This window comes from Corvus moneduloides, chromosome 21, assembly GCF_009650955.1.
Source record: "Corvus moneduloides isolate bCorMon1 chromosome 21, bCorMon1.pri, whole genome shotgun sequence".
In the NCBI taxonomy this organism is placed as follows: domain Eukaryota; kingdom Metazoa; phylum Chordata; class Aves; order Passeriformes; family Corvidae; genus Corvus; species Corvus moneduloides.
In genome coordinates this window covers 1,912,598-1,933,513 of record NC_045496.1, presented here as the reverse complement: position 1 = coordinate 1,933,513, position 20,916 = coordinate 1,912,598, and the positions used below count along the sequence as shown (strand labels likewise).

Here is a 20,916-nt window from a genome sequence, read left to right as displayed (position 1 = left end):
GCACCATCAGAGCTCAGCACCAGGTGCTGCAGACCTGGTGGTGCTGATGAGGCAGCAGTGGGTGCTGGGGCCAGCTTGGCTCCAATGCACCCACCCTGCAACACCCCACACCTGGGAAGTCTCGTTTAGGAACACCCCACACCTGGGAAGTCTCGTTTAGGAATACCCCACACCTGGGAAGTCTCGTTTAGGAACACCCCACACCTGGGAAGTCTCGTTTAGGAACACCCCACACCTGGGAAGTCTCGTTTAGGAATACCCCACACCTGGGAAGTCTCGTTTAGGAACACACCACACCTGGGAAGTCTCGTTTAGGAACACACCACACCTGGGAAGTCTCCCTCAGCACATGTGGTGGCCATTTAGAGTTTGATTCAGTTGTTCAGAGACCCACAGTGTGCAAACCTCTAAATAATTGACTCTTGACTGCATTGGAGTTGGGAAAAAATGTTTTATTGCTCATAGTGACTGTCATGGAACCTTTAGAGTAAAAATTATAAATGGGACAGTGTAGCAGACCCTGTTTTTCAGGGCCCTTAGTTATTTCATGACAAAACATTCCTGGGAATATTGGGCAGTTGTTGCTAACGGATGTCGCTAACAAATTTCTCTGGGAAGGAGAGCATCCACTGATACAGTTAACATTTTTCCTCCAGATCCCATCTAATGCCGAGGCTGAAAGAATCGCGCTCCCACGAGTCCTTGCTCAGTCCCAGTAGTGCTGTTGAGGCTCTGGATCTCAGTATGGAGGAGGAAGTGGTCATCAAGCCAGTCCACAGTAGCATCCTGGGCCAAGACTACTGCTTTGAGGTAAGGAGCTGTGCGGGGCTGTTCCTGCTGTGCCGTGGGGCCGGCTGGGGAGCCAGGTGTGGGCTGGCATCTGGGGTCTGGCTGTTACCAAACATTGCTGCTCAGAATTGCTACACAGAAACCATTTCATAGGCAGAAAATTGCTCCCATCTTTCCAAGGAGGATCATATCCACACAATCAGAGCAATGAGCTCCTTGTAAGCGCTGTCGCAGCAGAGCTGCTGGCACAGGTGCTGCACTGCTTAGGGCTGGGTATCAGCAGAGCATAAATTTGTTTATGCTCCTACAGTTTATGTTCATAGAGATATTGGAAAGTGCTAATCCCTACTCAGTGTTCCCAAAGACATACATGTGGTCACAGAGCCAGCCTGCTGCTGTCAGTGGGAGTGTGGAGGACTTTGTCTAGAAAACTGAAGCTTCCCTTGTTTGGGTAAATAGAAAAATCTGTGAGTATTTGAGATTACTTTGACATCTGTTATGGCATGTGGTAAGGTCTGTGCTAGCAGGAGGGAGTAGGACATGCACAACCCAGGCTGTAGCTGGATAATTCAATGCAGTATATCTTGGGAATCATTTGTCCTGAATTGTGGATGGCAAAGTGTTATTGCTTGTGGCAGTGGCTAGGTACAGAACTGGGAAATGGTTTTCTTACTGTAATAAGGTGGTGAATGTTTGTGTTTCTGTGAAGAGAAGGTAACACCTGCTTGTGCTTGGACACAGAGAAGTGGGTAAATGGTGTATCCATGCTTGGATTGTGCTGTAGGAGCGACAGGGCTGCAGGCTGCCCTTGGATGGGCAGGGCTGGATGAGAACACATGTCAGTGTTCAAGAGCAGTCAGACTGGAAAGATGAAGATATTTTTCTTTACTGAAATTAGCACATTTTGAAGTAAATGAGTTAAAAGATCCATTTCTTAAAATATAAGCAGGTAACATGAAAACAGCCTTACAAAGAAATAGCCCCGAACATAAACTCTCTAGTGGGCTGAGATATAAATTTTGCAGTGCTGTTCATTCTTTGTGGAATTGAGCAAGTGCAATGGGTCAGGAGGGGAACAGTCCTGTAAATTATGTGTCCTCTATTACATTCCACTCAAGAAAGATAAAATGAAGCTAGATGGAAAATAGATGTGACATCCATAATATAAGAGTTGTTTACCAATTCTGTTCAGCCCACAAGAGGAGAGGGAGGGATATGAACAGAACTTGTAGAAAGCTGAGTGAGAGGGAAATTACACAAGTTATGCACTTGGAAGGAGGAAGAAAATTTTGGGGTTAAGTGAGAAGTCACACTGTAAAAAAAGAACGTGTTAATTGCTGTTCTGCAAACCCTGCAGAGGAGAGGAAGAATTCCAGGAAACAACAGGGACATTGATTTGTCACTGGTGGCTGCTCACCAGCAAGCTCCAGCGGGAGGGACCGAGGTGAGAGCTAAGTGGCACTTTGTGTCAATGCCTTGGTCTCGTGTCTCCTGAGAGCCTCTTCCAAGCTGGGAGTGAGGTCAGCACTGGAATGAGTTTGCAGATCTCCGGGGATCCCTGGTGGGGGCCAGGCAGTGACTACAGCCCACAGCACTCAGGTACCAGTGATGGACACAAAGGAGCTCAGCAGATGTCCTGGAAAAGCAGCCCTGACCAAGAAATGCCAAGTGAGAAGGCCCTGCCAGGATCACAGGGATGAGGGGAACCCAGGTGTTTTCTGTGCAGTGGATTGGGAAGGTGCTGCAGTTGGTGGTGGTGCCTCATCCCTGCCCGTTGTGGCTGTTGTGGACCTGCTCCCTGGGGAGATCTGTTGGGAACAGGCAGGGCTGCTGCCTCCAGCTGAGAAGCAAAGCTGTTGCTGGGCAGTGCCAGCCTTGCACAATCCTTCACCACCTTCTCCCAGAGGTGGGGTGGCCGGGCAGGGACAGTGCCTCGGGAGCTGTTCCCATCCCCAGCTGGCTGGTGGCCATCAGGGCTCACCTGACGCAGCTCCTCCCCTGCCAGAGCTGCCTCGTGGCCCGGGGAGCAGGCCAGGAAGATCTGACACGGCTGCAGATGGAGGAGAGCGGGTTCGGAGAGGAGCTGGCAGCGCACCCAGACGGAGACAAAAGCGAGAGGTGCCAAAGCCATCTGCAGTGGAAAACAACCAAGTGGCTCGTTGGGAGGCAGCTGGTGGATGAAGGTGCAGGGAATTGTTCCTCCCTTTTATCTCCACCACCCTGCATTAAGACGTGCTCGGCCCTGCTCCCCTCAGCTCTGCCAGGGAGCACGGTCAGCACCAGGGCAGGGCTTTTCCACAGGCTGCATTTGGCTTTTTCTGCTTACCAAGTTTTGTGAAACTTGCTTTTTTCTCACTTGCTGAGTACTTGGCAGTCAGTATTTGCTTGTTTCCTTCACTGATTTTTTTTTTTTTTTTTTTTTAAATTACTCAGCATCATCTTCTTTCTCTTTGTAAGACTCCTCCGTCAGCAAATCATCCCGTGCCACTGCACATGCTGCGTGTGCTAAATATACAGTGGGCATCTCAGCCAGCGCCAGAGGCTCAGAGCCCAGGCTCCCAGAGCCTGTTCCTGGCCCTGCTCTTTGGGGGGTCCTGGGCCAGGCAGGGCCATTAGGGCTGAGGGGCTCTCTTAGGTCTTGGCAGACCAAAGCCTTGTCCTGTTGCACAGCTCATGCCTTAGCTATCCCAGGACACAGCTGGGGGAAAGACAAACTGTGGTTGCTCCAATACAGCTGAGCGTGTTGCCTCATCCTGGCCTTGCCTCAGCAAGGGAGAATTTAGTGGAGCTAAATTTAGCAGCACTAAATTTGATCCAGCTGTGCAAACGTTGGCCATTGCTCGCGTGGCCCTTCGAATGCCTGGAGCTGCTGCGGGGCCGGGGGTGCAGCTGAGCCCTGACTGGGCCTTGGAAAATCCTCTGGACACTGAGTGAAGCACCTCCAGTAGCTCAGTTATCATCCCCTGTTACTCCATGCATGTCCCTCCAGGTGAAGCCTGTAGCCTGTACCTTAAGAGTGTCTTAAAAAGACAAGATTTTATCTGACTAAAGAGATCACCCATCCAAGGACTGGGGATAATGAATAAGTAACATTTCAGAAATTAATGAGTTTTATTAATTGAGTTTATCCTGTACATTAACAGTATTCCAGCATATCCAAAATCTTGATGAGACCAGAATACTCTCTTTATAAAGATAATTAATATCTCATAAAGATCATTAATGCCATATGATATTTAAGTCAGAACTCAAAGCTGGGGTGTGATTGCAGATCTGGGGAAAATTACATTTTTGGTCACACATGGTAGATGTGACCTTCAGCTCCCATCAGACCAAGACACACTTCATATCTGGCACACGATTTCCCTCTTCTCTCACTTCAGGATGACAGTTACAGGTTTTTTAGGTTTTGAAAGATTAATTAATTTATAATTGGTTTCAAATTGAATGACGAATTTGGCCATGATAATTCATGTGTTTACTTAAGTGTGGCAAGAACATTGGATATCCAACCTAACAGATAGCTGGTGAAAAACTGACATTGACTGAACAGATTCAGAAGAACAGCTGAATTACATGGTTACTTATTTGGACATGATCCTCTCTGCAGTTGTGGGATCCATGTGTGTCACCAAGGAGAACTCATCTTTAAGAGATCATCTTGCAACAGCAACCAAAGAAATCTTAATTCTCCTTTATGGAGGAGCTTCCAAGTTTCCTTCTCTAGATCCGAGAACATTTTCAAATGCAGTTGTACACCAAACTCCGTCAAAACCAAAGAGCTAAACAAAAAGCTGGGTGAGAAATGGCCAGTGGACTACTGGTGTAGTTTACTGAAAGGTGGATTGTGGTGGGAGATTTTGAAGAAGCTGGAAATACTCCGGCGAAAGGATGCTGGAAAAATCGCACTGCTGTGCCTGCTAGTACAGAGTCTGTTCCTGGAACTCCAGGAGAGCTTGTGCTCAGCAGAATGTATTTTACAGGCAGAGTATAGAAGTGTGCAAGGACAGGGAGAGTGTCTGTCTGAAGGGGAAAGCCTCTGGAATATCAAGGGTTGGAAGATTCTTTGCGTTTTTATATAAAGACAGAACAGGCCTCTTCTCATTCTGCCCTGGTCTATGTTCAAAGGAAGGGATGTGTTCAACTTATCACTGAGGTTCGCTAATGACAAATCTTAGCGAGTGCCAGCTCTTCTGTAAGAACAGGTTGGGCTTCTGGGAGATACATGAAATTAAAGGAGATTGTGTCTCCCAGAAGCTGATAACCCAGTGCACAGTGTGTAAACACAAACACTGGGAGATGATAAAGCACTCACAAATAACTCTGCAGGTTGAGACTGGCGGAAATGAAGCTCAGAGGGGAGTTATTTAAAGTACCAGGTCCATTCAGCCTCCCAGCAGAGCTGTACAGGGAGAATATTGCTGGACAAAAGCAAATGCAAAGGGCAGAGAGCTGGAGCCACATTCCTGGTGGTCAGGACTAGCAGGTGTGGAGGGGAGGGCAGCTTGGGGAGTATCTGTGTGTGAGGAGAAGGTGCAGGGAGCTATTGGCTTTGATGCCAAGGAAGTTTGGCATGGGGGCATAGGAAGAAAATTTGGTGCCTGTCATTCTGGGCTGCCAGGCAGTGGTGCTTCCATGGGCTCAGCAGGGCTGAGTTTCCTTGGGATAGCAGGAAGGCGATGAGGAATAAGAGGCACTTGCACCTCTGAAAATGTCCCTGCTGTGAGTGTGCTTTTTAAACCCTGGCTATGAACTCCCAATGGCCAAAGTCACACACATGCTGCAGAAAATCCCTTGGGATGATCCTGGAAGCATGAGAGGTGAGAGGAGGGCTCAGCAGCACTTCCCAGCCGTGCCCAGGTTGGGAAGCCCCCCTGGTTCTCCCCAGCTGGGGATGGCTGCTGTGAGCTGGGAGTGCCCCTGGCTGGGCCATGAGCTGCTATGAGCTGTACCATGGCCAGGACTGGGGTGTACAGACCTGTCCCCATCTTCTTCACAGCAAGGGCTCCAGAAGCAGCAGGACACAAAGGGGGAAGGTGGGAAGCCTTTCTGAGCCTGATGTTCTGCTGGAAACAAGGAATGGGTTGTTACTGTCACAGGCTTTGGGCTGAGCCTGGAGGAATGCCAAGTAACCACTCAGAGTTCCAATTTATCTTTAGTTCATCTAAGGATTTGCACTCTCTCAGTTGTGGAACTTGGTGGTTTAAAGCATCACATGCATGGGGCCCATTATCTAGTGTTTTCTGGTGTGGAAGAGAAGAAGTAATTGGAATTTGCTTCTATGATTATTTCTGTGACATACAGAGTTGTCCTGTTTTTCTGCCAGCCTTAGGGGCTGTTGCTTCATGCTTGGGTAAAGCTGTTTACTTTAAAAAAAAAATAAAATCCACTAGCATCTTCCCTAAGTCCCCCTCTCCCCCCAGACCACACTCTGCAGTGTGCTGGTCAAGACATAATCCTGTTCCTTTCCCTGTAGGTGACAACTTCATCAGGAAGTAAGTGCTTCTCGTGTCGTTCGGCAGCAGAGCGAGATAAATGGATGGAGAACCTGCGGCGTGCCGTGCACCCCAACAAGGTAGTGGCTGTGAGGAATTGCCTCTGCTCTAGTTCAGTTCCTCGTTATTACGTTTTATATCCCAGTGCATGGGAGCAGCAGGGGACATATTGTCATTGGAGTGAGTAAGTGGCACTCTGGGTCAGCCTTTTTCCATACTGCTTTCTTCCACAATTATATTTACAGACAAGCGCCAATTATTCCTTCCCCTCTTTTCTCAGCACATGCTGCTTCAGCTCTTGCTAAGGATTGGTCAGACCTGAAGAATCTTCAGTGTTGCTGTTACTGATGGTATTTGCCACTTCCATAGGACTTTCACCTCCCAAAAGCCATGGGACAGATGTCAGGTAGCTGCCAGCAAAGTCACAAGACTGAATAGTCTGAAGAGTTCACGTGTCGGCTCCTGACACAGAGTCTGCTCTAGTGATGCAGGAGCTCAGATGTCCATTTTCCAGAGGCAGCAGTGGAATGTAGCTTTCCCTTCTCCAGCCAGCTGAGGTGCAAAATCATCTCCTGGGATTAACAGGAACAACTCCTTCTCTTCACTAGAACACAGGGATGCCCAATATGCATTTTTATGGCCCACTAAGACTAAGTACATCCTAAAATAAACGTACAGCTGCTTCTTCCCTGCTGTGCTGGAGTTGGCTGCAAAGATTGGTCAGGATTAATGCAGGATTCCACAGCTGATGGGCTCAACCAAGTCTTTTTCTGCTGGTCAGACAAGACACAAATGATGGGATCCTGTGAACTCCTCCTGGCTGTGCACACAAATTCAGTCCAGGCCTGGTGGGCTCTAAAGGGGCCCTCAGTCTCAGAATTTGTTGTTCCCAGCACAGTGCCAAATGTCAGGGTGAAGGATTTCCTTCAATATCAGGGTGTGAGCAGCGGAGGGGAGAGGTGGCCTTCTGCCTCTGGCAGCGTGTTCCTCTAGTGTAGTTCAGTGGCTCCAGTGCTTTCCAAGGGCTTTTCCTGGTAGTCCTGACATGAGAGAGCTGTGTAAGGTTTGTGTGGTCACGCTTAGCGTGAGAGAACTCCGGGGAATGAGAGTTGGGGCTGGGCATTTCACGATGCCTTCAAGGTGCAGCGGTGAGTGGAAATCCATTTGGAAGGGTTTCCATCATCTCAAAACCTGCAGTAACTGATGGCTGACTTTCCATCTTTGTTTGAGTTCATAGACAATAAACTCACAGTATCTGACTTGGTATTTCTGTCAGGAATTCAGTGTTCTTGTGCAGTTCCTGTGTGTACTTCCTGAACCTACAGTACCCCATTGTGGACTTCCAGCAGAAATATTCCTGTCCAGACTCCTGGGCTGAGCAGAGTAGGCCGTGGCTGCTGTTTCAGTGAGGGGTTTCCAAACAAAACAGGTTTTGCAGAATCCCAGCAGTGGTGCAGCTGCCAGTGCTTTATCTTTGGAGCCACTCCTGCAGCAAATGCCCCTGGATGTTCTTCCAGGATGAGGTCAGCATCACGAGGGAGTTCTGAAAGATCCACAGTATTCTTGGCTCTGTTATTGTTTAAAAAATATCCAAGGCAGATTTGTCTCTCTGAATTGTCATGATTCTCCCATGGGACTCTCTCCCTCATGATTCCTCTCAGTGTTTAACTTGGGTGCTCTGGACTTCTGCCCTAAAATAGGGTGAGGTTTTACAGTTATTTCCCTGCCATAGGTGGTGGCATTCCCACGTGGATGAGGTGATCCCTGGGTGTGTGTTCAGGTCCCTCTGTGTTGCTGTGTTACAGTAAATATGAACTCAGTGCTGCTGTAGAGCAGCTCTACTGGAAAAGGAGGAGGCTATGAGATATCTGTAACAGCTTCTGCTTTGTGGGAACCATTCAGGACCAGTGAGGTTCTTTCAGATTCTTCGGAGACCCTCTTGGCAGGGAATGGGAAATGGTGCATTTATGATTTGGAGGGGTTTTATCTCCCTTGTTCCTTATATTAATTGGCACCAACAGACATGGAGAGCACGATGATATTTTGGAAAATTAACATAAGTAGTGTTATTATGCAAATTCTTGAGAGCCAGTATTTCCTTAAAATAAAGTGTAATTAAGCCTCTGCTCATTTAGCACATCCGAAATAATTAATTCATATCTCCCATTTTGTTGTGCTTGGCTTTGTGGGGGTTTTTTATTGACCTTTTTTTCTTTGCATCTTTTTTTCAGGACAACAGCAGAAGGGTAGAGAATATGTTAAAGTTATGGATTATTGAAGCCAAGGACCTGCCAGCTAAGAAAAAGTACTTGTGTGAATTATGCCTGGATGACGTTCTTTATGCACGAACTACCTGTAAATTGAAAACTGATAATGTCTTTTGGGGGGAGCACTTTGAATTTAATAACCTCCCATCACTCAAAAACATTACTGTGCACTTATACAAAGAGACTGACAAGAAGAAGAAGAAGGACAAGACCAACTTCATCGGGCAGGTGAACATCCCCGTGAGCTCGGTGACGGGCCGGCAGTTCGTGGAGAAATGGTACCCAGTGGTGAGCCCCAACCCCAGCAAGGGCAAGTCCCCAGGGCCCATGATCCGCATCAAGTCCCGCTACCAGAGCATGAGCATCCTTCCCATGGAGATGTACAAGGAGTTTGCTGAGTACATCACCAACAATTACATGGTGCTGTGCTCGGTGCTGGAGCCCTCGCTGAGCGTGAAGAACAAGGAGGAGATGGCGTCGGCGCTGGTGCACATCCTGCAGAGCACGGGCAAGGCGAAGGTAGGACCCTCTGCCATCAGTAGTGTCCCACCAGACACTATTGGAAGCAGACTCTGGGGCTGGGTTGGGAAAACTCCTCGTCCGTTGGGCCATCATTAATGTGCTTTGTTTTTCTTTGATTGCAAACAAGTTGGTAGCACACACAGCACAAGTTGCTTAATTAGCAGAGAGGTTGGTGGGACCACGAGACACCAACTGAGCCACTTTCCTTCACTTTTCTCCTTCTGGAGGCTCAGGGGTCAGGCTCTCTCTGTACTATAAACAGGCACAGTTGTGAAAGTAAGCAAGAAGGCAGTTTTCCAGGATGGAATGTAAGCAGTGCTGGCCTGAGCTGAGCAGCCTGTGTGTGCTGGGTATTCCTGGGGAACCCAGCAGGATCTGTGCTCTGCTCCCTCTGCACTGAGTGCCCTGCACAGTGGGAGCTGAATGGGAGCAAGCAGCCTCTCCAAAATTCCAGAGCAAAGTGTCTGCAGGCACACATGTCTCTGGATCAGCTCTTGGTCTTCAGGGTCTGTCCTACTGCTTTTGGAAGGGGGTCTAGGGGAGCTCCCATGGCAGTGCTCATTGGAGGTTGATGCCACTGACTTGCACATGGTGGAAGTTCAGCCTTTGTGGACCACTTTGAGCCTCCTTCCTGGTTGGGAATCCCCTGCCAGGTCTGGGGAAGAAGGAGGCCAGGAGGAGGCAGAGTGGGAGTTACTTCAGGTTGTGATCCGTGAGGGAGCAGGCAGGGTGGGCAGAGCTGGAATGCCCTTCCATGCTGAGGTCCCCAGCACAGAGGGCAGGGAGTGACCCCCGCTGCAGAGCATCCTCCATGCCTGGTGGCCTGGCACAGCCACGGCGGGCAGTGCCTGCGGCAGGGCTGCAGGAGTTAAAGCATCACTGTTTTTCTCTGTTACCATCTTCCTGCACTCTGCAGGGGAGAACTGGGGAAGGGCAAGATGTCCAAAGCTTTTGCAGTGCTGAGGAGACATGAGCTCCTCACCTGAGGGGGAATCACAGGGCTCTGCTTCTTTGGCAGCTGCCGCTGCTGCCGGGGCCCATGGCTGGGCTCGTGGATTAGGTTTAGTTACCATCTGTCAGACAGAGAAGTGGCTTGGCCTCCTGATCTAGTTCAAGGCAGGCAAAGCTCACTGAGAGAGGATTGGGAGCCGGGGGCCTGCTGTTGTAGCAGCAGAGAAAACAGCTCCGTTAAGGCCTCCTGATCCCAGGAGCGCGGGGAAGGACCATGGTCCTACGTGGAGTAACGCTGTGGGTTCCACAAGGAGCTGTGGCTGGTGTCTCTCCTCAATCCTTGTGCCAGGGCTCCAGAGCTGTCAGCATGTGGTTCCTGGGCACAGCCCTGCCTTGTGCTGGCACCAGGGGCTCTGCTGCCCCTTGCTGAGGCTCCAGCAGCTCTAATGCCAGGGCTTTGTGGGAGTAACATTGCCATGAAAGACCCTGTCCATGGCTTACATAGTTCTGGTGCAAAAGGCTTCAAGTGTCATCCCAGTCTTAATCACCACAGATCATGTGTGGGCATGGCTGAGAGTGGCTGTCACTGCCCCAGCCTTTTTCCTCCGCCTCTCAGTACTGGAGAGGCTCCAGAGAGAGCAAGTGTGTTTCCAGACGTGTCTGCATCAGTGCTTGAGATCCCAGAGGTTCTACACAGGGGACACAGCAAACAGTAAACAGACTTGATGACTTTTCCCCTAAAATGGAGCTTCTGCTTTCCCTGCCTGTCATCTGCCATCAGCATTAGCACAGGGTTTGGGGAGCTGTCAGAGCAACCGGAGTTACTGGAGCATGGGAACCAGGTGGTGCATCCTGGACTGGACAAGCAGGGAGAGAGAAAAGCAGCACTAAGGTAGAAAAATAATGAATGAGAGAAGAAAGCACCCTCTCAGCCCTGCTTGGGGGACGTGGGTGCACCCCACTGCCCCTCAGGAGAGCTCCCCGTGGCTGCCCCACCACCCTGACCCTGGGCACCGAGTGCGGGGACAGCAGGGCAGGGACCCCCTTCTCCAGGTCTCTGTCCTCTCATGACTCACAGAAGCTTGCCCGGGCTAGAGGTGGGTTCCTCATCCTTGTGCATCACCGGTGAGCCCTCCCAGTGAGCCCTTCAGAGCCCCCCCCCCGCCCTGCAGACGTGGCCATCGGCAGCCACTGATTGAATCTGCTGATAAAGGGGGTTTTGTGGCTCTTGGCCGCTGTAGCTGAGCTAAAGCAGCAATTATGGTCGGACTGTGAAACAAGTGTCCAGTAGATTATCTGCAAAGACTCGTTAGCAGCTAATTGCTGTTGTGCTGTTTCGGGCCCTGTTTTCCTGCAGCGATTTGCTGTAAATAAGGAGTAATCCCTTAAATGAGGCCACGATCGGATCGGTCCGTGTGTCTGCCCGAGCTCCGGGGCAGGAGAGATGCCACAGGAGAGGTGTGATGGTGCCACGTGGCAGACACAGCCAGGTCCCAGCCACCAGTGTGTGTCCCTGTGCAGCCCTGCCGGTGGATGCAGGGCCATCCTTACCCACAGACACCCCACACCAAGCTGTCCCCTGCCAGCGGGGTGTGGCTACCTGGAGCTGCTAAAACCCAGAGTCCCTCCTGCTGGGGGCAGGACACCTGGGGCTGCAGGCGGAAGGGGAACAAGGGCTGTAGCTGAATTTTTTCCCTAAATCTCAGCTTCTTCCTGGGCTGCGCAGCTGTATCACAATAGATTAAAAGGTGGAGTATGAAAGCAGAGTCCCCTCTGGAGTCAAAGTCCATGCTTCCCTCGATCTCTGTGTGGGAAAGGGAAGAACTTGATCCCCGCAGCGCTGGGTTGGTGTGCATGGGGCACGCCTGAAAAGCCCTGAGCAGCTGCCAAGACAGTGGGTGGAGAGGAGGGGAAGAGGGTTTTGATAAGGTTCTGTGTGCAGGCACTCGGGGAGGAGGGAGCTGCCCCAGCCCACTGGAAAATCTGACACATCCAGTGCTCCATCAGCTCTCGGTACACAGGATGTTCCCTGTCTCTTTTTATGGCAAGAAGGGCTGAAAGGGGGATATTTGGTGGTTGAAACAGATGTGGGCTCTCAGCTCAGTCCTTCACTTGTTACCTGCTTCCACCTTCCTAGTGAGAGCACTGATGAAGTGTTTGTTCCCTGTAAGGATGTGGAGATGCCCGATTGCTTTCATGTGTTTTGCAGCCCACAGACAAAAGACACAAAGTCATAAAGCAGTTCTGCTGCCAGGGTTGGTGTTACCAGGAGTGCTCAGTCCTGCCGTACAGGGCTTGGTGTGGCCCCTGTGATGTGGTTGTGGATAGGTGGCTGCCTCCTTCCCAAAGGACTTTTGATGTTTCCAGATTTCTTCCCATGCTTAGATTTGTTTTGAGGCTGTCTCAGAGCTCCCAGAGCTCAGTTCATGACCATAAATATATAAAAAACCTCTCTTGTCCAGAGAGCTGGTAGATCAAACCCAGCATTAGACAAAGCTCTAGCTAATCAGCTGCTCACTGGAAATAAATATTTATGGTGTAGGGAATGGAGTGAGGAATAAACATGTGTCCCTGTTTGTTTGTGCTGCGAGGATGTGCCTCAGCTGAGCAGATGTAGCTGTTCCCCCCGTGTGGATCTGCTGGAACCCCACGTTCCAGTGGCAGAGCTGGTGCTGGGTCAGGGCTCTGGGACCTGCAGAGTCCACGCAGGGCTGTGGAAAAGTGACTGCTCTGCTCAGGCAGGGACAGGGATGTGAGGGTCACTCATCGTGTTAGTGTTGTATCCCTCAGGTTTTATTTCCCTGAGCAAGGTGATGGGCACAGAGTTAACCCTCACATTGCCACTTCACCACCTTTTCCCAAGGAGAATTAGAAAAGGCCAGAAGTGCCAAGGATGAGTTCCAGGGTTTGAAGGAGAGAACATCACTGTATTTTCTGGCAAAGAAGTGACTGGAGCAGATCCTCAGAGGAACTGTGTGATGAGAGGGTTGAGAACTTGGGGCTGGGGTCCTTGGTTTCACACCATCTGTCCAGGACCCTGCTGCTGCCTCTCTCCCACTCTCCTTTCCCTACTCTGCACCCTCCCGTGCCGCATTTCCCTCCCCTGTGGGTGTGTCCCAGCACTCCTCCACCTGAAACCTACAGCCCTACCGACCACTGGTATTTTTCTCCTTTGCATAAAGGCCCAGCTGGACTCGAGCTAGTCTTTGAAATAAGCAATAATCTTATTACCTTTATCAATTCAATCCTCTTAAGGTTAAGTCAATCCTATTAATCAGGCTTGTGATTTGGAGAACCTTATTATTTCAAGGTCAATCTGCCCATCAGTCAGTTACGATATCAGCAATGATCAGCTCCAGCCCAGAGGGTGCGTGACCGCCACGGGGAGTGCGGGGCCGTGGGTCTCCTCAGCTCCCTGGCACCCCACGTGCTCCAGCTCTGGACACATCCCAGAGAGGCTGGAGTGGGAGGACCTTCCTGGGATGGCAAAGTGCAGAATCCTTCCTGGATTTGGACAGGACAAATCCTACAAGATTTGTGTTGCTTGTTGGCTCCCTCAGAAGCCTCCTGCTCCCACCACAGGCCTGCCAGGCACCCAGCTGGCTTCACCCTTCTGCCTCCCAGGCACAGGGACTGGCACTTGGAACCCCTCGGGACGGGGGCTGCCGTCTCCTGCGTGCATTCCTGGAGCAGGGGAGGAGCTGCCTTGGAACAGCAGAGGCTGGCTTATGTGCAAAGTGCTGGAGACCAGTGCAGCCTTGTGCTGTCATGCTCTGAATTTATTTATTTATGAAGTGCTCTTCTTTATCAGCATATGTGCAGCGACGGGTCGCACAGGTTCAGATCCGTCCAGTCTGAAGCAAAAAGCCTTAAAATAAACATGGGAACAAGCCTGGAGAACACTGCCACAGCCCCTAATTTTGACTGTAGACCTTCTCCTTCCCCTCTCGACTCCGAGGTAATGAAATAAAGCATCTTATTTTCTTCCATTGCCAGGGGCCCTAACTGAAAACAACCCCCTGCTGATCTCTGCTGCTCAGAAACAGGGAGTTTTATTGGCTTTAGTTATTGCATTTTATTCAGGACCTTGTATGTGGGTGAGTGAGGCCCCCGGAGGGATTCCACAAGTATTTGCATTCCATTTGTGTCTTCCGAGTGCTGGCTGCTGGAGTACTTAAGGCAGAGATAGCAGAAGTGTGATCCAGAGCCAATGTGGCTTTTCTGTGTGGAGGGAAGGGAAGAACTGAAGGTCTGGCCCATGGCCCTGGGACAGAAGCGGCAGGATGTCATGGGAACTGACCCACGGCCGAGGCGCCTTTCCCGCAACTCGCAGAGCTGCCCAGAGTGGTCCCTGCAGAGGAACTCGCCCAAGGATGCTGGCTGGGGGAATTTTGACCCCCGACACATCCCAGGGCCAGGTCCTACAGCCTGGCTGGATGACTCTGCAGCCCAGATCTGCAGGGACAGGGACAATCCTGACCCATGGGATGCTGAAAGGGCTCCCCCCTCTTTCCCTGCTCAGTTGCAAGGCCAAGTTCTGCCGTGTTACTCCCTGGCTTTGGGTGCTCTGCCATAATGAATGAAGCTCTCTGGGACTTTAGCAGCTTTCCTTCCCACTTTGGAGACAAGGGGTGCTTTTCTCAGCTGTTGAGCTGCAGATGCTCCATAGGGAATAATAACATCAGCAGAGATTTCCAGGGGATCTTTTCTGGCTTTGTGTTGAGTCCTGACATGGAATTTTGTCTCATTTTAAATTCTAGTGAATTCTGTAGATCAGCTCAAATCACCCAAATTCACATTTAACTCTGGCTCCACTTGGCCCTGGGTTTCCAGGACTCAGCAGCCAGTGCTCAGCTGACAAGATGGGGAAAAGCAAACACTTGGCTAAGAGGTGCTGTAAAACTCGGTGTTCCTGAGATAATTAGTATGTTGGGAAAGTGACAGGAAAGAGAATCAAGCAAAGCCAAGGTCAGCGGCTGCTAATTAAGAATCAGCACCTTGTGTCAGCCTGAGCGGTGGCTTGGAATTGAAACGTACCCTGGGAGAGCCCCAGGAAGATAAAGGTGATAGAGTTACCCAGATAGCAGCTAACGGGATTTGAGCAGGGTTTAAAGTTTCATTCCAGCTTGGCTGATAAAAAGGGTAAAATGAGAGAAAATAGCAGAGGGAGGCGCGTGCTTTGCTTCCAGGAGGGATTTTTGCCTCTGCAGCTGCCGGAGCATTGCAGACGTAGCAGGATCTGAGGAAGGGCATCTTGTGGCTAAAGAAATAATGGAAGTGACTTTTTTTTTCTTTTAGCTCAAAGCTCCTCCTCTGGCTTTTTTGGAGGGTTTTGGGGGAAGGTCAAGGCAGTGTGTTGGTCCCAGTCACAGTGTTGTGGGAAGGTGGGAGCAGTCGATTGATGGGTACTGCAGGGATGTCATCTCCTCTCCTGCTGTGCTCTCGCACAGGCATGTACCTGCCTGCCCCAGGGTTTGCCTTTGCTTGGGACAGGAGCACAGTGATGGAGGGTCTGTGGATTAAATTATTTGGGTCTCTTGGGTTCAGGGAAAGCTGTTTGTTGAACCTTGATTAAACTTTCAATGTAGAGATGTCCATGTGAAAAATGCAAGTTGCCTCTGGTGCAAATCTCCCATCCAGCCACCAGCAGGGAGTGGGACCTGATGTCCCTTCTCCCCCGTGTGGGTTGGAGCAGGCTGGACCATGGCAGCTTTGCTCTGCTTGGGGACATCAGGGACAGGACCTGGGGCACTGTGTGGCAGCCTGGGGTGCTCCTGCTGCCTCTGCCAGGAACGGGCTGTGACCATCAAGGGAAACGAAGAATTTCTTAGCGGAAGGTTACTACTAAGCAGATTATTTTGTTTTAATGGAAATGAGTTTTAAAAGGTGCCGTTGGTTGTGGAGGTGAATGAACGTGTGTGTCAACATTTCTGTCTCCTGCACGGGAGGCAGTTAGAGGGGTTGACGTGGGTGATTTGCACAGTGCCAGCAGCCTCTTTCCATTGTCACTCAGGCGTGTGGTGACACCTCAGCACCTGGCGCAGCAAGGAGGAGCCAAGCAGAGCTGCTCTGTCCCATAGCAGTGCAGAGAACGTGTATCAGCATCAGCAGGTGCCTGGCATTCCTCCTGGATCAGCCCTGGCTGCAGCATGCTTGGCATCAGCAGCGTGCACAGGACTTCCTGACCAGACCCTCTGCTCAGCGAATGCTGTGGCTGAAGCAGACCTGGAGCTCGCTCTAGAACGCTGTTTTTCCTCTGGAATTTGCAGCTGAGCCCAGACTGATGCAGGGGCAGCTGTCAGGAGCTGCTCCTGCTCACCCCTTCCATTGTTCTGCAGCACAGGGGATTATCACGTCCCATGGATTTGGTTGTGTGCACATTAGACCAAAAATGTGCCCCAAATGGGTGCTGTCGCAGCGCTGTTTATCTCCATGAATAGGGAGGAAATTGGAAATCCGAGCATCTCAGTGCATACCAGAGGCTTGATTCTCAGCCATTAACTGTAGACACAGCTCATGACATCGGAGCAGGGCCCTGGTTTGCAGCCAGTGCAGTTGGACACCAAACGCAGCCATGTTTAACAGGGGAGAAAAGGTTTCGCCCACGAAATGTGAGGCTGACAAGAGACCAGCCAAAAAGCAGCACTGATGGAGAGGCAGATGCGGGTCTGAGTCACTGCTGGGGTGCAAAAGTTGAGGCTCTCCAGAGGTTTATTTCTCCTCGTCTGTGCGGCAGTTTGGGCAGGTGGTGAGGCAGTGCGTTCACACAGGATCACCTGCAGCACCTCCAGTCCCTCGGGTGTCTGATGGAGGTGGGACCTCTCGGGGCTGGGGAGCTGCAGCGCTGCGGAACCAGTGTCAGTGCGTGGTGACCCACCATGGGCTTTGCTTTCCAGGATTTCTTGACTGACCTGATGATGTCTGAAGTTGATCGCTGTGGTGAGAATGAGCATCTCATTTTCAGGGAGAACACACTGGCCACCAAAGCAATTGAAGAATACCTGAAGCTGGTGGGGCAGAAATACTTACAAGATGCCTTAGGTACGTACAGAGCGTTGGCAGGTCTCGCCCAGAGACGTTCTCCAAGCTGCACGGTGGGGACATCACCTGAGCCCTGATGGCCATCAGAGGCCCCAGCGCTTTCCTGCTGGAGGGTTTCCCTGGCAGCAGGTCCAAGCCTGGTCGTGGCCATGGCCACAGTGGGCAGCTCCCTGCTGCCAGGTGAAGGTGACCGCAGAGCTGGCGCCTTAATCTGCTTTCAGAGCAGATAACGAGCGGATGTTTGAAGGCATTCTGCTGCCTGCCAGGGCTTCTGTCTCAGCGCTGGCTGTCACAGGCTGATTGAATCTCCCCCCCTGCACCCCCACCAGGGACGCTGCCCGGCTCCTGCAGCGCTCCCGAGTCAGATGAGATCTCCCAAGTCGCAGTGATGCGCTGCCTCCCCGATCATCCAGCACTGGGAACCCCCCTGGTGGTTTTTTTTTTTTTTTCCAAAGTGCTGGCTCTGTCTATGGCTCAAAAAATATTTCTCTTGATGCAAATGAAAATAATTAGAAGCTTCTGCTTCTGGGCAGGTCAGGAAGGAATTGCTGCATGCAGGGAGCACCGCACGAGGATGGGGAGAGGCTGCCTTGGAAGCTCTGTGAGCTTCCATTGGATCCACATCCCAGGGCAGGATGAGCAGAGTTTCTACTGAGGTGTTAATTTTTCAGTATGTTGGGTTCCTGCTAGTGGATTTGTGTAATTTTAGCAAGGAAGAAAGAAGCATAAATACTTTATTAAGAGAATAATAATGATGATGAAAACCTTGAGGAAAGGGAAATAATTGAGCAAATTCAGGCAGAGAGCCCACAAGAATAGCAAAGGGAGTATTATTTATTTCTGCCTTGTAATGCTTTCTGGTTGAAGGCAAATCTGTAAGTAGATTACTCTCAAAAATTCTCAAAAGTCAAGAGATTAATGATATCAGAGAATTTTGCAATATTACCTTTTGGGGGCTCAGTGCTGCCAGGCCAGTTCCATCTCATGCAGGAAGAGCCTGGGGTTCCTGCTCACTGTAGGGTGCTGGTTCTGAGTGAACTTTTCCCAGTGAGATGAATCACCAGTGTGTCACAAGGTGCCCCAGGGCAGCGTGGCACTGTCCTTGGAACCATGGAGCAGGTGATGGGGCCAGGTAAGAACAGCAGGCATCACCTGCAGGCAAGCAGAACAGCTCCAGAGCTCTCTGGCAGAGCTGAAAATACACTGGAGAGGCTCTCCAGTATATAATTAAAATTTGTTTTGGCAACAGGGAAGGAATGCAGATCGGAGTGGGGAAAAAACAGGATGGGAAAATCCAAGACAGTCAGGAATTAGGAACAAACCAACTGGAATTAGAAGAAAACCAAAGCAAACCTTTCTCCCAGAAAGTCACCCACGCTAAACGCCGCCTCCTCATCCCTGTTACCCTGTTCCTGATCTCCCCAGTCACTGCTGGGATGAAGGACTGACCCCCGCCCCACCCTGAGTGCAGGGGCTGTGCCTGGGTACCCTGGGGTGAAAAGTGGCCCAAGAGCAGAAGCTGGTGGAGCAGCCCAGTGTGAGCCTCTGCAAAGGTGAGGAGCAGCCAGGCAGCGAAGAGGAGCTCAGGGAAACTCAGGGAAATATTTTAATTTCATTTTGTGGGATGTTTAGCTCAAAATAAACCAACTAAATTGTTTCTTTCCTTTAATTACCTGTTTCTCTTGTGAATCACAGTGGTTTGTCAGCACCAGGGCACAGGCTGCAGTAGCAGGCCATGCCACCAATAATTACAGGGCTTTCCAGCATCCTTCCTCGTGGATTAGCCCGAGGGAGCGTCTCTGGAACTGGTGCAAGGGGGTCAGGCAGGTGCTGGGCAGCACAGTCCTGATGCAATATCCCAGAGCCACAGGGGCAGTGCTGCCAGCTGGGGAACAGGGATGGAATGTGCAGGGTGCTGGCTGTGCTGTGCTGGTTGTGAGCTCCTGTGGAACTGCCAGGCTCTCCTGGGTCCTGTCGGAGACATGGAGAGCTGCCCCAGGGGCCACCATGTGCTCTCGTATCCCTCTCACCTTCCCCAATGTGATGGGGTACCAGGGAGCTGCTCGGGCACGGGGGCTTAGGAACAGAGCTGCTTGAAGGCTGCACTTCTCACATCTCCAAACCCATCCCTGACTCTGTTTTACAGGGGAGTTCATCAAAGCACTGTACGAGTCAGATGAAAATTGTGAGGTGGATCCCAGCAAATGTTCGTCTTCGGACCTCCCCGAACATCAGGGCAACCTGAAGATGTGCTGTGAGCTGGCCTTCTGCAAGATCATCAACTCCTACTGGTGGGTATCCCAGGAGTGGCGCTCCCTCCTCAGGAGTTCTGTGTCACCTGTGCCGTAGCTCTGGCAGAGCTCTGGAGGGGGAGCTGCGGGGCTCTGCCACAGTTTGGAGTATCTGCTCTGGGGATGTAGCATCCCCCTGGATTCTCTGTCACTCTTGTTTTCAGAGGTGCTGAAAGGTCACTGGGATACAGGGACAGGGCAGTGGAGTCAAGGGTGACTGATTCAGAGAGGTACTTGGTGCCAAACGTGTACGAAATTCTGGAATAAAGAGCAGAGATGCATGGCCTGGATCTTCCACCCATGGAACAAGTCAGTCTGGATGGGACTGACGGATCTCCACCGCCAAGAACATCTGGCAAAGCTCGGAAATCCTGCAGCAGGCAGAGGCTGTGGCACCTGCGAGGAGCTGCCCCAGCACAGGCAGCTTTTGTTTGGGCAGATGTTCTCTGGTTGCTGAGTGCTGGAACTGGGAGGAGGATGCTGTTCTCCCTGCTTGGCTCAGCATCCCACATTCCTTTGGAGTAACCCCTCTCTCTCCCAGCCCTGGGCGGTTGCTGGGTGATGGGAGCCCTTTGCCTCCTTGGCCCAAGGCCTGGTATGCAGCTGGAGGCATTTCCGAGTTGTTTGTTCTCAGGGTAAAGGTTCTTGCAACTGGTTGGGACAGGCCCGAATATCCCAAATGGGCTGGCGTGAGGCAGTGCATCCTGCTGTGGAGGTGGTTGTTGGGCACAGCTGTGCTCATGGTGTTCCTGCTGGGACTGGGAGCCAGGACTCCATGGGTCTGTGACAGCTGCTGCTTCCAGAGGTGACCTCAAAGAGGAAAAAGATGGATTTGGGACTCTTTACTTGGAGAATTTTTTTTTTTTTTTTCCTAACATACCCAGAGCCTTTGGTCCTGATCATGAGAGAAGGAGCATTTTTGTCTCACTGCTGGATTTCCAGCCTTTCCACTTAAAATCTGGGCTTAGTTTTAATTAATGTATTTAGTAGCAACACTGTTGTTGCAAAGCCATCAACTAGGGATAATATTAGAGGAAGGAAGTTCTTGATAATGAGGATTTCTTGTTTTCTCTCCTCTCCCAGCTGTTGTGTTGAGGTCAGAAAACTTACTATAAGTAATCTCCTGAGATACTGAGTGTGCCCTCCTGGAAGCCAGGAAGGGAATTGCTTTTCCTGATCCTGCTCAGGGAGAGAGCAGGGAGCAAGAGGCTTGCTCAGGCTGCCTTTATCTACCACAGGTACACCAAGGGCAGGTTCTGTACAGGTATCCTTATCCTTGGCCAATTAATAACTCTGACTCAGGAATGGCATTCACCTGCTCCCAGGAGGGATTCACCACTTCCAGTCAGCAGTGGATTATAATGGTTTGAATTTATGTCTTCCTAAAAATACCCAAAGCAGCACTCAAAAGGTCGCACTAAAAATAGGCTTGAAAAATGACCCAGGGAAAGTCAGGAATGCACGGAAGTTTGTTGCTCTCATCCTGTCTTTCCAAGGAAGGCTGGAGCAGCTGGGCTGCTGCTCTGAGTGGTTCCCCCTCAGTCCTTTGAGCTCAGCGGT

General features: G+C 50.9%; 1 protein-coding gene across 14 annotated transcripts in view; it reads left to right on the top strand.

Moving 5' to 3' along the window:
* The window catches only part of DAB2IP (DAB2 interacting protein), a 164,031-nt gene that overhangs the window by 124,005 nt on the left and 19,110 nt on the right, over positions 1–20,916 (top strand). For all 14 annotated transcript variants that reach the window (XM_032130678.1, XM_032130679.1, XM_032130680.1 and 11 more), the window contains 5 exons: positions 657–810; positions 6,266–6,364; positions 8,516–9,070; positions 16,921–17,065; positions 19,212–19,356. In XM_032130678.1, coding sequence (XP_031986569.1) covers positions 657–810; positions 6,266–6,364; positions 8,516–9,070; positions 16,921–17,065; positions 19,212–19,356 — 1,098 coding nt within the window. The remainder of the gene's footprint in view (positions 1–656; positions 811–6,265; positions 6,365–8,515; positions 9,071–16,920; positions 17,066–19,211; positions 19,357–20,916) is intronic.